The sequence below is a fragment of the Etheostoma spectabile genome, chromosome 19 (genome assembly GCF_008692095.1).
Source record: "Etheostoma spectabile isolate EspeVRDwgs_2016 chromosome 19, UIUC_Espe_1.0, whole genome shotgun sequence".
Lineage (NCBI taxonomy): Eukaryota > Metazoa > Chordata > Actinopteri > Perciformes > Percidae > Etheostoma > Etheostoma spectabile.
The window spans coordinates 3,460,401-3,476,494 of NC_045751.1; the positions used below are offsets into that span (position 1 = coordinate 3,460,401).

General features: G+C 39.7%; 1 protein-coding gene across 3 annotated transcripts in view; it reads right to left on the minus strand.

The window, feature by feature from the left end:
* Nucleotides 1-796: 796 nt before the first annotated feature.
* LOC116707280 (glucosidase 2 subunit beta) overlaps nt 797-16,094 on the minus strand; it is a 124,151-nt gene continuing 108,853 nt past the window's right edge. For all 3 annotated transcript variants that reach the window (XM_032544571.1, XM_032544573.1, XM_032544570.1), the window contains 2 exons: nt 6,781-6,880; nt 797-1,742 (listed from right to left, as the gene is read on the minus strand). In XM_032544571.1, the coding sequence (XP_032400462.1) occupies nt 1,605-1,742; nt 6,781-6,880 (238 nt within the window). In that variant the 3' untranslated portion in view covers nt 797-1,604. The remainder of the gene's footprint in view (nt 1,743-6,780; nt 6,881-16,094) is intronic.

Here is a 16,094-nt window from a genome sequence, read left to right on the forward strand (position 1 = left end):
CTTAAGATAACTCATTGTGATTTGATACTATAAATAAAATTGTATTGTATCCTTAGTTTAACAGTATAAACTAGCAAGGCTGGCAAGTTTATCAATTTGAGTGTTTGCCTTATAGCTGCAAGATAAATAATTACATAATTACAGTGTGAGTTGTCAGATTGTGCTGTATTACTACATCTAGTTCCACTTAGAATCTTAAGTCAAATCACTTACCTAAACCTAATATAGCTTAGTTTAGAGACGTTTTGGGGTATGTCATTAAAAAATGTGTTTTGTCCCACTTGGTTGAAACCTTAAACAAAACTGTAAACCAGATTTGTTAGAATCGCCATCAAATAGAGCATGCGAACGGGAGCTGAAGCCAGACAAACAAAATCAGCAGTCCCTGGACTACAAGGCTCGAGGCTATTGCATTGCTAGCAGGCAAACAGCCACCCAGATGCCCCAGCAGGGTAGGAAAAGATCAGTCAGCCTATTGGATACCTGACAGCTAATTTAGCTCCCCCTTAATGAGCAGAGGGCCCTGCTGCACAATCCCCACAATCTGTTACATAACCTCATGTATAGCATGCACAGTAAGAAGCAGACCGCTAACTCTGGCAGATTGTTGGAAGAATAAAAGGGAACTTATATTTAGTACACAATGCATCCTTAATACAAGTTGAAAATGGGTAAATACAGTATGTAGAATCTGTAGGTCTGCACTGTTTAAATATTTAAAACATCTTAAAATGTTTTGCTGTGTGAATGTTGAGTTAATCTAACACATTAAAAGCAGACTTGAGTGAGATGAAAATTAAGTATGAAGTCATTTTATTTTATTTAATACAGCAATTACAGTGGTAGCAATGTCACTTTATTTATTCAGTCATCTACATAGTAATGTTGTTGAGCATTAGGCGTAAACATACTGAAATATATTGCAGTGAAAACCAGTATTTGAAGGATGAGGCTCACTTTCTTTTGTATTTTTCCTGTTGTCAACAAGACAAGAAAAAAAACCTGAAATCTTGAAAAGACCAAAACCAACAACGTGTCTCTCAATACTTTTTGACTTTCCTAAAACAGGTGGTCACTGTAGTTTTTAGCAAACGTTGCTCAGAGTCAAAAGTGCATTTGTTGGGTACTACTTTCAAATGTGGATTAATATACATTCGGTGCTTGAATGAATATTTACAGCAGACTCAAAATAAACAACATTGCCCATGTCCATCATAATGAAGAAACATATCATCTTGTGCAACTGGGTGGTCAATTGATACGTTTTTTTGGACAACAATGGAGAGCAGTAACATAGAAATCATAGAAAAAGTGTAAAATTGTAAAAGGAATAGACTGCCGTGGGAAGAATACTTGTGTAAACTAAGTCTGTTCAAATATTTACAAGTGACAAAAAAAAGCAACACTGTAATAATTAATGAAACCTAAAGTGGTCCAGGAGCAGTGTTACTGAAAATCGGATTCTGACCTTAGCAAGACTTGTGTGGAAGTATATATGTTCTGACAACACAGATGTCAGAGGGGACCCTCAGGACCCCAGACTGTCACCGTGGGCTAGCAAAGGCGGGCTAAATTAATCTAGGCTACGCCAGTAAGGGAAGGGGTCACAGTTCACTGTGTATGCCCCGCTGCTTCAGCACTGGCTGACAGGCCACAGGAGTCTGAAAGTCCATGATGTACTGGCATTTGCTGGGCTCCTTCACCGATCTCAAGGCTGTCTCCGTTCCGCATGTCAGCGTGACCTAGAAAAGCACAAAGAAAGAAAAGTTAAGGTGGTGTGGGGGAGAAGAGCCGATGTTATCCTGAGTCAAGAGCCACGCCAGTTCTATCTCCCAACGGAGGATGATTGAAGATACCGCCCTACCTCTTGTTTAAGGGATTTTCAAAGCAGCTTACAAGACCCAGCGATGCTGCGACTAGGAGATACTGTGGCATTATGGGACGCCACTACTTTCCTCACGTGTCAACAATGATTAACACTGTCATGACTTTAATAGGTGACTTTGACACCCTCTGCAAGAGAGTGGAAAGGGAAAAGCAACTTATTGTACTTCTAGGGGGTTTCCATAGCAACCCCTCATATCACACTGCATCCTGAGCAGACAATCCTTCTGGCGAACAAAAAACACCTGGAGAGGGAGAGAGATGGGAACTTAACAGGTATTATTGGGCTGAAGTTTCCGGCTGGTACAACCGGTGATTTGGTTTTGTCCTGTACTTGGATTACAAATAGAGTCCTTTGTTATCACTTAGTATCTTGTTGCACAAATGTAATAAGTTAGTGTATTCCGCTCAGTGAGACAAAGTGTTTTCCCATGTGCTTGTATTGGTGATTCCTTTTTGACTTGCAGGTGCCATAGCCATAGGTCAGAGTTGGGGGCAGTACTTTAGACTTTTATGATTATATGTGTGTGGTTACAGGTATGTAACGTTTATATAAGTTTGTGTTTTTACTTCTGTCTTGACTCTTACTTACTAAATATAAGACACAACGATCAGTTTACTCATCGTGTTCAGTACTACAGCCTGTGAAAAAAACTGTGTATGCTTCCTCTACACAGTATTGTTGATTTTCCCTTGCTTCAACCAGATGGTTATGCATAACTGTTCTGGTGCTCTGAACAATGTTTGGAAAGATATGGAAAAGTGGATGGGTCTCCCCATGTCTATTCAAGCCTGTATCTCTGTGGTTAAAATTAATGTTTTACCCAGGACTCATTTTGTAAGCTCTATACTACCTCTTTCCCCTCCTTCTGGTTAACTTCGATGAAAGTTATTTACTGAGAAGCCAAAAACTTGTGGTATGGTATCCAGGCTTTATCAGTTCTTGGTGATATATGGCCGCTCTGGCCTTCCTACTGAGAGGATCTGGGTGTGTGATTGCCCAGGACTGAGTGTCGATCTCGACTGGCATGATGTATGGTCTAACATTCCAGAAGTGTCACGCAATCCAGACCATCAGCAGATTCACTACAATTCATAAGACATATCTTACACCTGTGAAAATGCATCACATGAATGTATTTAACCGTCCTTTATGCATGTTCTGACCAATTAAAGCTCAATGTACATATCTTCACATGTTCTGGGATTGCTCTCCTGTTGGTCAGTTCTGGAACAATATTGCATCCAAAATATCTTCCCTGATTAATGATACTTTACCCTGTTACTGTCAATGTTTTGATTCTAAATGACCTTTCAGCCCTTCAGCTCTCTAAAACTCAAAAACGTGCTGTGTTTGCTGGACTTTCAGCAGCCAAGAGAATGATTGCAACACGTTGGAAACCACCTCATGACTTGTCTATTTGTGCTTGGACTCTTTCCTTTCTGGAAGTAATGTATATGGAGCTCTCTACAACTTTGGACACTTAGCTCAGCATTGCTGTATCCTTGAAATCCATGCTGTAGATTTGTGCTCCGGCCTTCTCACTTCTATCTGTGTGTGTGTTATGATTACTTTAAATTTAACCTCTGGTTAAAAGTGGTGAATGAAGGCTACAGCTCACAGCAACTTAATACTATACAGCGTCTGGCTTTTTAGTGTTGGAAAAATGGCTCTTTTTGAGTTTCCTCTGTGCGAAAAAATAGACACGGAAAAGAATCGGGATGTTCCTTTCAGCTGAAGAAAAGTAAGTTTGGTAAATCCAGCAATCATGTAGCACCCGCCCCCAAACACACACAAGGCTGGGACTCAAAAACAGTGTCTGATAGCCTGCCTAAAGGCGGCTTCATGCTCTGTCTGCCACTGGTTGTCTGTAGCTGGATGTGCTTTGCATGTTTTGGATTCTGAAACGTCCTTAAATTCGGGAATTGTCGTTTGTTTATTCAAAGTCTAAGACAGTATTGCTACTTTTCACATTTTTGTGAGTCTGAGATGTATGTCACATTGTGGCTGCCAAAGCGCTGCTGCTTTCTTCAACCGTCTCTGTCTCTGGTCTGGCGCTGTGCTCACTCAGTGTGCAGTGTGAGAAGGGGAGTGGCCAGCGGCAAAAGCCAATGTGTGCTTCTTTTAACGAATATATATTTAAAAATATCTTATGCATTTCTAATCCAAACAACATCAAACTTGGCACTACACTTACTCGTGCCGGTAGCAAGACACCTGTCAAGTTTGAATCGGACTAACGGTTTGAGAGCTATGCAGATAACACACAGACAGACAGACAGACACAGACAGACGTTCCTGCAATTTAGATCTGGAGCCACTGTTAGCCATGGCTGCTAGCTGTACAGCAGCTAAACTCACTGCTCACATGTCACAGTCACAGTTCAGCACTTTGAATTGAATGAACAACTGAAACAGTCAAGTTCACCCTTCCCTACAAACTCGGAAGATACACTGCATGCTGCTTGAATTGGGATTACCACAATATCCACCACTGAACCAATACATCACTGGTCCCATTACTCAAGAATCAAGAGAGACGGGTGTTTCACCGCTGAAAGAGAGAGAGCACTACCCAAAGACAAGGTTTAGCATTTCAAATACAATGAGCGTCGACTTCTGACGAGACTTCATTTATGTCGACTGCACTCAGTAGGGGGGTTGATTTAAAGGAATTCAATTTAGTCATTTCAAAGGGGGGCCCCTGAATGGCAGGAGTACATAAGTACATTTGCAAACGACAGGAATTGGAGTTGGATTTGAAGCGGGGGCCAGGCAAAGAAAATAAGATGATTAAATGTGCGACATTTTCAAATGAGTAAGTTTTTACACAAAAATGCAAATGGATCTCATAAAAGTGGCTGAAAAAGAAGTTAATACTGGGGAAATAGAGAGAAGAGTAGAAGAAGAGTAAGCTTCAGGAGAATGCAACCGGAGCGACAGTAACCATATAACCGATGAAGAGTGACAGAGGGGTAAAAGCAAGTCAGCTTCCATCATATGGCTTTGAAAAAAAAGACGTTTTTGCCAGGCTGTGGGCCATGAGGACTGACTGTCTTTTACTGATTGATTGACTCTCCAGTGTTGAAATACACATTTTGCAGAAAGAGGCATGCAGAGAGCAGACTGGGCGAGAAGGCTGCAAATTGTCCCCGATGAATGTGATTGGCTGTTTTCTATATCTTTCCCTCTGGAAATAAGCATCGCCTCTCTGAACAGTTAACTAAAGTTGTATTTATTTGTAAGGTGGACTGTCTAAGTCATTATCTGGAGCATATTTGGGTTTCTGTTGTGGGAGAAGTGTTTTTTAAAGTGTGTAGCTAAATATTCTTGGGCTTATGTAAAAAGAGGGTCTATTATTATTCACCACCAGAGTTGTGTGAGGACTGGTTTATCTAGGCCCAGCTTGTTCAAATTACAACAGTTTTGCCACAGTTTTAAACTATCGTAAATTTTAAAATAGTGGCTTTGTGCCTTTATGTCCCTTAGTGGTACAGAGATTCAGGCTTTAGGTTTATTTCAGAACCAGGCTTTTATTGCTTATTTCCCTTGTTCCCCAGTTAATAAAAACTCAAAACATCCTCCATGATTACTCTAAATTCAACATAATTCCACAACACTAATTCCATTATCAATTGTAAGGTGTTCCACTTTGCCTTTTTTCCAGAGAACATGTATTTTTCTTGCATCAATCCCTTTATATGTAGGATTTTAGCAGGATAATAAGACAAAACATAAGAAGGGTTTGTTCCTCAACCACTCTTTGAGAGTTTACAGAACTGGCAGTTATGCATTGCCAGACCTTCCTTCACAGCGCTACGGAATTCTCCACACAGCCTTCTGGGACGGGAGAAAAACGTGCTCTGGTTCATTGGAATTTCTTTAAACCAATCATAAATCATAATTGTCTTGGGTGTCGCTCAGTGCCGAATGGAGCAACAGTGTCTCTGCAAAATAGTCTCAGGAAGGAACTTGTTTTGGTGGAAAATGTGTACGTTTAAAAGTATTTATAGTTGTGCGACAGAAAACTCTGATTGGACAGATAGTCTACACTACCGGTCAAAAGCTTGAGGTCACTTACAAATTTTCATACACCTCCATTACAGACAGAATACCAGTTGATCTGATTGGGGGGCTGATCTTTAATGCAATATCTACATTGCCCATGATCAGCAACATTCCTCCAGTGTTCCAAAGGCACATTCTGTTCACTAATCTGATATCATTTTTAGAAAACATTGGAGAACCATTTTGCAATTATGTAAGCACATAATGTAATCTGTAAACTGTTGCCCTGGTTAAAAAAAACAATGCAACTGATCTCAGCTGGTATTCTGTCTATGATGGAGTGCAATGGAAATTTCTAAGTGACCCAAACTTTTGACCGATAGTCTAGCTAGCTGTCTGGATTTACCCTGCAGAGATCTGATGAGCAGGTAACCGTAGTCCTCAGAAATGCACAGGAGGTTACAAAGCCAACACAAGGAAAGTGGAAGGGGACAGACATCTGGATAAATGAGGGACATCTGGCAGAAATTCTGGCGGCACCGGAACAAAGATAGATTTCACAAAAAAATGCAAAGATAGAATGCATAATCTACTATTAAAGTCTAAAATGTCCATATTTGCAATAATGAATTAAAATCCAAATGAGGTCTGTATCACATCTTTTGTTTAGGTTGGGTCTCTAATGAGCCTTGCAAACAACTTCTTTTTGTTCTCTCATCCATTACTGTACCATTTATCCATCTGTCTATTGGACTGTCAGTGTGTACTACCATTTGTTCATTTGTCTCTAATCAGTTTGTGGTCTCATATGCTCTCATTACTGTGAGTGTGTGTGCCTACTGCGCATATGTATGCATTGTTTTGCGTGAAACACATGCAGAACTTACTGTAGTACTGCGTGAACCTCCTTGCCAGCAGGGTTCTCCATTCTCATACTCCATCTGACTGTACTGGTTCTTTGGTGTTCCTGCCCACATCCCCCACCTCCTGAAATAAGAAAGAAACGGTCAGTTTTCATACTTTTATAAAGTGCATGTGCATTGCTGTCTATTAGTGAAGCCAAACGAAATTATAATTCTCTTTGTTGGGACAAATTAAAAACAGAAACACAATTTGTTTATTGAAAAACACTTCCTCCCAGCAAACATGAAAAACTGGCAAGCTGGCCAGTCTGGCAGTGCCCTCTTTTGAATCCTGGCACCAGTGCTCTCCTCTTTTACAATGGAGGGGAAATATTAATTACCATTTTGTCAGAGTTAATATGTATGCAATACCACACAAGGGAAGGAGAAGAGAAAAAACAAGCCGCCAGTGAAGGCCATCTCAAATGAGGCTCTGCCTGCCCATTGCTAGCTAATTACAGTCTCACCAAATATTTCAAGGGAAGTTATGAAAACCAAAGCAGACCAGGGTGCCAGTGTTCAACACAGCTCTCAGTACTGACAGATGTCATTTGATTACGCTTTCACCAACTAACTTCCTCTGATCATTTGAGGTGGCGTCAACCAGCAGTCGTGAGTGTTGGTTTTAGTAAAACATTGTAATGTAGTTAGGGAGGAAAATCTTTACTGCATGGTGGATTGAAGATTGTACTGACATGTGTGTTGCTCTGATCTCTTGCCATACATAGGCTAGCAACTATTTTCTGTCTGCAATGTTAAATATTCAGAACAGAGAACAACTAATGAAATCAATCTTTTTCACTTTGAAGGAAGCATACATAAAGAAATTAAAACCTGCTGGCCTGCAAGCCTTTTTTGTAAACAGCGTGTCAATGTTCTGTTAATCATTCTGGAGAAAGAGCTACAAAAAGCTATAAATTCAACTTATTGTTCATTTAATCTGATCAAGTGCATTTCTCACCAGTGCCAACAGTGAAAGTGACAACACTTCATCAACGTACCTACACTGACCTTTCCACATGGGATTAAAGTAGCAAGATCTACTCTTTAAGTATGGTATTTCTTGACCTATGATGATATTTTTATCACTTCCATAAATGAGCTCAATAGTATTATGTGCTATTTGGATATAACAGTATAATACCTGTATTTTCTTTCTTAAGCTCAACAACAAATGAATACATAATTAAAATTTTTAAAATTTCCCCCTAACAACACATTGTAAATTTAAATCTTAGATGACAAATAAAAGACTGGAACTGGAACTCAATAGAAATGGGAGGAAGTAGGAAAAAACATACTCTAGTCTAGTTTGTTGTATTAAGTTGTGACCAAAAACAGAATTTCTTTTAAGGATTTCTTAAAATGTCGTTTTATTCTCATTTGACCTTGATGAGGGCGAACATCGGAGTCCTCTTGGATTTTAAAAGGCACTCTGCGGCTTTTACAGACACATGGCTGTCTTCAGGTCTCTGAAGGTGGCTTTTCTGCCGTCCATGATGTGCATGGCTTATTTAAGATGCCTCAACAGGTCAGTCAGAGGTGAATTGCTCACACAAGTGGAAGTCGGCTGGGCCAGAGCGTCTCGCCTTTTCCTTCCAGCCTGTTTGATTGGGTTTTAGCACTCTGTTAGTACCAGGAGGCCCTCAAATGGATTGCTGTCAGGGCCAGCAGACATGGCAGGCAGAGAAAGTGACAGAGCTCTGGCTCTCGCTGCTAGTTGACCAGTGATCCCTTGTGCATCACCTTCATGCATCCTAGTCTTCCATACCCCCCCACCACCTTGGTTCACTTCCTTCTTTAATCTCTATTCTCACTCTGTCAGTCCTCCTGTGCCCCAGGAGGCAGCATAGGCCCTACCAATTAGGCTTAAGTTATCACTGAGATGTGGAAAACAAACTCCAGTCATTTGGATTCACAAGATGAAATCCTATTGACAGATCTTTCCCTGTAATAATACCTACCTGAATTTAACATTCGCTGGTCATTCTACAGTTATCACCAGCTCGTTATTTACACCTCTGAAAAAAATCTTATTGCTTAACTGGGGTGCATTAACATTACTATTTGTTAGTCTGACCCTGGGACTGACAAGATAGCACAACTCAAATGTGCAAATTGCACCCCCACAAACCTGCCGGCTTATTTGCTGCACCCGTTTTCTGCAGCCAAGCCGGATATTCTGTTTGCCTGCTCAACACAATCATACACACCCAACTACTACTATACTGTGCAAATAGGACGCAGCCACATTGCTGTTTTTAGTCCAATAAAATAGCATGAATGTACATAATTAAAGTTTCTAAATAGATTAGTATTGGTAGCAAAGAGTAAATTGCATCTCAGCTTTTGTAGAAATTCTAACCACATGGAGACAAGGGAGGGGCCAGAAAGGCAGAGTTCTTTTTAATGATAAATGATGGATGATAGTGAACACATGCTCCTCTTAAGGCTTGAAATCTGGAGATTCTTATTTTCAGATATCTTGGTTATAATTCAATCTTTGTCTGGCCTCCTCTAATGCCATAAAATGCTCCTTCCATCACAGATAAACCTGTAATTGCAGCATTTCTAGCCAGCTAAACCTATTATCAATACATTTGCTTTGCATTGTGGGCCACACAGAACACATTAGGGAGTCAACTTAATTTAATTTTGTCTCTGAATCACTAAAGTTTGCTTTCTATTGACACAGAACAGCAGATAGCGTCATTTACATCCAGTAGCCGCAAAAATACAACTGCAGTTTCACCTTCTTGATGCCTTCAAAGCTAGGTTTACTAAAGGACTAAATAAAGATCTAAAGAATCATGGATATACTATATAATATGTTAAAGAACATGTAAATACTTTTAGTAAATTGTGACAAAATTGGTCTAAGAGTACTTGTATTTTTGTACAGATTTTTTTATAAACTAATCCTCATTAAGAATAATTAGCCTTAAAAAACGATGATTAGCTTCTTATTCTTCTTCTGATAATGGCTTGAGCTGATATAAGCTCCTCTTATTTCTTTAAAAATGATACGGTCGCCAGTGATTCGGTTTCAAACTTCCTTGCGGCATTAATCTCTATGCCTCCAGTGACAAATCCTGAAGATCCATGGCTAATCTCACTCAACACTGAGAAGAGTTCCCCCCTCTGATATAGACACAAATCAACCTTTCAGAAGCCATTATCTTTTAGACAACTCTACCCTGGTGTTTAAACGGCCCACAGATACTGAGAAGGGGGGGGGGGGGGGGGAGATCTGGGCCAAAGGTGTATTTGAACGGAGCCCTGGAGGGACATGGGAGGAAAAGATTTTTTTTAGCATTTTGGCTAGCAATAATTAGCCTGTGTCTATGTTATCTCCTTTAATGTACCTAAACTCTCTGTCTCTGCAAGATTGGGATTGATTGAGATTTCTCTTGGCAGAGCTACCAGAAAATGTACAGCTTTCAGACACGTTCACGTCATCGTCAAGCTCAGTTGGAGGCTGCTCAGTTGGAGTGGTCACATTGTCCATTTATTTTACTGTCTATGGGTCAAACACTAAACTCAAGTTTCAAACTTGGGATTTCATGAAGGAAAAAAAGAAAGAAGAAAAAAAAAACATAGCCTACTGGGGACAAACACTAAACTTGAGATCTCGACTTTCAAAGGTCAACACTCGAGCTAACCTTAGTAGCTTGCTAGCTACCTACTAAGGTTGTCCTTATTGTTTGTTGGATTTTAAAAGTGTAGCGTGTGTTGTGTAGTGTTTGTCCCCAATGGCTACATGTTTTTTATAAAAAACAAGTCTTCGTTTTTTTTTTTCTCCACGAAAGTCAAGATCTCGAGTTTGAAACTCCAGATCTCAAGTTTAGTGTTTGTCCCCAGTACATTTTTTGTTTTGTTTCTCCATGTCACTTCCGGGGCTCCTTACATTTGTGCATATCTTGATGTGTGTCTGTTTATTTTTGTGTGTGTTTTGAGACCCCTGGGCCTTCACTGGAGAGAAGCTGGATGGAAAAAAAAACACAGGGGAAAAAGAACACACACACCCATACCCAGTTTGGTATGTCTGTGGTTTCCTCAAGAAAGCGGAATATACATTTTCTCATTTGCCCTCAGGATTTTCTTTGTACAGTTTGTAGACATTAGAAAGTTGTAAACTCCACTGAATGTCTTGCTTCTCATGCTTAGGAGCAAGCTGCCTGCATATTTATGTATGAAACATTTTTGCATTCATACGTAAAGCGTGTAAAGAAATAATGTGTTACAATGGCAACTGTAGTGTACTGAAAACAGAGATTGACTGCTTGCTAATCCTTCCTAATTGTAGATTGGAATTTTGGTCATTTTATTTTCTATTTTAAGAATGTTGACATTGTGTACAAATTCTGAATTAACTGGATTAGCTTTCATGGCGGCAGGAAAACATAACAGACTTAAAAAAGAATGGAGAAATACATTCCTGAAAATCAGATTCCACATTCCACAAAAATGCTCGTTAGTTATAGTATTAAAACAGTTTAAATAATGCCCAACTCTCGAGGAGTCTGTCATCAGATTCTGTTATTATAAAACGGTAACATCAAGCTGGGTGCTTCAAATACACTTCATTCATTTGCAGCCAACTGTCAATGATCGGATGAGCCAATTCAACATCAGATTACTTCTCTACAACCAGCTCCTCATACTGAAACCCAACCTGTGTTAAGATGGTGTTAAGTCTGTGCTTATTAGTGTCACCTTCCCACTGTAGCATCCACTCATTAGCTGCCACTGCAATGAATTATACCTCACAGCTATGCTTTTCTCTGCTTTAACAAGAGGTCTGGAGCAGCAAGTTAGTCCCCTCACTATGCCGTTAATGCGCTAATCATTTACAGCATGAGTCGGCGCGCCGCACAGGCAGGTAGAGAGAGCAATTTGGGAGCTGCTGGTTAATTTGGATTCGGTGAAGCAGTGCTCTCATAGCTAAGCACTGCCAGGCATCCAGGCATAACTAACCTCTGCCACTTGTGTACGGTCACCAATCAGAGAGCGGTGTTTTGAGCCCAGACGCCGTCATTACTGTGACAGTCACTGATGCTCCTCTCACCCTCCTACCACCAATTGCGCCCAGCACCTCGATAAATAATTAATACGCATAGGAACATGTGAAGGGCACATGCTCAGTCAGGGCTTTGCTTTCACTTCCTTTTATATGACTGATAAACAAAGATGGCATTTGTAATATTGTTATTTTTTTGTATTGTGGGGAACAGAACAGGATGAAAATGTATTATAATACACATTAGTTTATGTGAGGATATAAAGCAATCTTTAATTGGATGTTTTCTGGCCAGTTTTCTTAGGTAAAAGCACGTTGACCTACATAATTACTCTAAATCAGTGAGTACCATCAATGGCACATTCTGTTTTGCATTCGCTGCATAAATAGAACACCAAGGCCATATTATTTGAAGTTATAAAACAAACTCAGGGTGCATATTTCATCAACACCTCCTGACAGATATGAATCAGGGCTGATGTCTAACCCGAATCAGTATTCTGTTAATAGCTCACTTGTGCCTCATTAACGACTGGGCTAGATGTTGCCATGGCTACCCAGCAGAAAGGCCATCAGGGGTTCACAGTGTCAGCTTCCCCCCACCCTCCACTCCCTACCACTTTAACCCTCTCCTCAGACACACGAGTCATTACCCTTTTCCTTGATTGCCAGATAAAGTGTGGGCTCTTAGGTTCAGGGGCCACATTGCATAAACACTTCAAGAATACAAATATAGGCATTAGACTTCATATATTAGTGAGTATGTAAAATATGTGTAAAAAAAAAAGAGAGCATAACTCCCCTTATTAAGTAGGCCCAGTAAAAAAAAAGCAGTAGAGAGTAAAGCCACAAACACCCATTAGACATTTCACTTAAAAAGAAATGTGTTTCGCATGTTTTCAACACAACAGTGTGATTAAAAATGAAATCAGAATAGCAAGATAATGTATATAATGTATTAAGAACACTAGCACTATGTTGAACTTTGATGGACTGATCATACTATTAAAACGTGAAAATATGGAAATGTAAGATATGTACTGATCAGACTTGTCTTTTCAGTCAGAATCATTTAAAAAAAAAACAACGCTCATTCTTGTTTGAGCCTGCACGGCTTCTACCTAAATGCTCCTTTGTACGACAAGTGTATATGTCCAACTGAGCCCAGTCGGTGAGAATTCACAGTGAGTGTGTTCCATCATGCAGCTGGCACTAAACCGGAAGGAAACAAACAACAGAGGGTGAAGAAAGAGGGTAATTTTTCCAAAGACACCAATGAAAATATATATCTGGAAAACAAAGAGATATGAGAACTCGGTAAGGGCCAATGCCAAGATTGTCAGACAATTTCAAGGAACGGCAAGAGACTGTGTTGTTTATGACTAAAGTAGGAAGCGGTTACGTGACCACGGTGTAATCCGAGTCACATCCTGCCTCTTGCATGCTCTAGAGAGGAAGAGAAGTCTACGGTCTATAAATCAAGTTTTACGGAATAGGTCTTAAAAAGATCTTTTAAAATACATGTTTATATTAAAAAGTAATTACACATATACACTAGCTATGTCTCCCATTGTAGGGCTTTACCGTCTTGTGGACATACAATACAAAAATAGATATATGAATATGTCTAAAACTCATTTTGGCCAATTTTGACGGCCCTAATGGTATGCAGTAAACCAGCATGCCTGTGAATCACCATGTAGCAAATATAAAGCCAGCATTTGTCCAACCTTGTTTTGCTTACTCACACACATCACACAGAGTGAGTGAAAGCTGAAAAATATTGTCAAATATCAAAATTGTCACATTGCCAGAAAAGATTCTGATTGTATTTTTAGCCCATTACCTGGCACCCATAAGTGAGGTTATTTTGTCAAGAGCTGTTAAAGTATGTCATTCCCTGATTCAATCTCATGCGGATTTGGAATTTCTTTGTGCTCATTTGTAACCTGCTTGTGTTTGAGTAGTTTTACAGTAATAGTCATCCAGCTCCCTTGCGACTGCTGTTCGATAAAATGGCCACCTATCGAGATAATTAGCCACAGTGCTTTTCTCCTATTTATGCATAAAAACGGCAAGTGAAAACCAGAAGAGACATGATATGTTCTCTGTCAGAAGTTCATTCCTTTAATAGCTAAAAAAAAAAGATGATGGGCTTTTCAGCTGCCCCCCATGAGAAATGGACTCTTATTGATCAAATGAACATATTTCCATATTACCATGGTCACAGAGTAGGGTCTTCTTTTTTAAGCGTGTGCCAGCAAATGCTCAGCTGGAAAATTCAAGCTAAGGCCCCTCAAAGGACTTTGGCAGCGTGGAGGCATTCACATTGCTGCACCTCTTTTTCTCAGCACCTGGGGAATATTTTCTCTGTTACATTCTGGAGATCTTTTATTTAGAGGTTTGCAGAACTGCATAGTGGCAAAATAATATAAGGTCACTCTCAGGTGTGAGAAAATGTCATGCATGTCTGTATGTAGCTTAAAAAAAGCAGATCTGATAAAATCATGTGTACGTCTACAGCGCACTGCTACAAACAGCTAATTTTCCATGGTGGCCAGCACATCCCACTCTCTCTGGGGTTGCTCTGTGCTGCCATTTCAACTGCCTGGCTTCTTCGCAGTGGGCATACACAGTCATTCACTGTGGTTTCAATGTTGCTAGGCTACCTCACTTCTTCGCTGTTTTCTGTTTGAAAATCTACTGTTCAATAAAGCAGTTCAAGGGAGACCTGTGGGTTTGAATACTGAGCATTATGAACTTGCAGATGTAACTGACAACACTAATAGCCTTTTTCTTTTTTCCCTTGACTCTGTAACATAGTAGCACTGTGCCTACCTCTATGCATCTGCTTCAGTCATAATATTCATACAGAACATGTGTAACGTTCCTTGGCTATAATTGTATCTAATCTGTTTTGTGTGTACACTCTGAGTTGAACATCTTCTACCCTTTGTGGTATTCCACTGTTCTTTTATGGTTTATATATTCCAATATACAAAGCTTTGACTGTCAGTTTCACAGTCCCCGTTTTCTCCGCTCCCCCTTGTGCTCTCGATGAGGACGGGTGCAGAGCAGTTTGACCTCAGCACAAAAGAAGGCCAAGCTCCTTGAACTTCGCGGGGCGACACACGCCAACCCCGTGACCCCAACTGCGTGGCCACCTGATTTCCCTGGAGTCCCAAAACAAAAAACTCACTGAATGACCTTTCAACTGATCTCTTGCCTCCTCCGCAGCTGCATTCAAATCATCCCACCCTGCTTCGTCAAGAGGAAAATATGCTTCATCTTAGCATGGAGATGCTATTTTTTTTTTACAGTTTATATATTTGTTTCGCCACACAATTATAAAAGGTCTATAGATTCCTTTTTTATTTACAATTTTTTTTTAATTGATCTATGTTTTTCTTACATTTTCTTCAATATTGGCCTTTATGTGAGCATAAAATACTTTACAAATATTTTACAAAATTACATATTTTTCTTGTTATACAGATTGAAGGTTTCTGAGTTCAAACTTCTTGTTTGAGTCCTGAATGTTCCATATCATTGCCAACTGGAGCTATTTCCATGTGTTTATCCTAAGCTAACTCTGAAAGGAGCCACATAAATATTTTAAACGCACTTCTGATTATGGTGAAAGGTTATTATGGCCAAACACTGTTGTGGGGGCATACTTTAAAGAGTTGTTTTTTATTGTTGTTGTGGTTAGCAGGAAATGGCTTGAACGCTGAGCTAATTACTGGATGTTGACAATGTACTTCCTGGGGACTTAAATGGATCCGACTGATAGTGAGCTGTGGTGCAGCATGTATTTAAGCCATTAGAGTAATCTGAGAGAAATTAAAATAATGTTATATATTGGGTTCTTACTGCTAACTAGGGAAAAATAACTGCTGCTGGTGTCTTGTGTTATAAACTTCATTGTATCACTTCAGTATGAACCTCTTTGTTTGTAGCACACTCTGTGCTTCTGCCAATGAGAATTTGAAACTACATATCCCTTTGCTCTGTGCTTTCATTTCCACAACAGTGGTATAATGTTGTTGCATTCAATTAATTTCATGTGATTTATTATTATTGTGTTATTGTTTCACTTTAATTTTTGAAAATAATGAAAGGCTGTTACTTTGCTTTCCTCCGTTATTTTGTATTTTTTGTTGCCCTATGTTTAATGCTGCTGTGGTTTCCTGTTATATATATTAAAGCCTTTATTTTTTTTCAATCCAGATTTTTGACCCATAAGCACCATCAACTTCCAAAACAACCAATCAGCTGT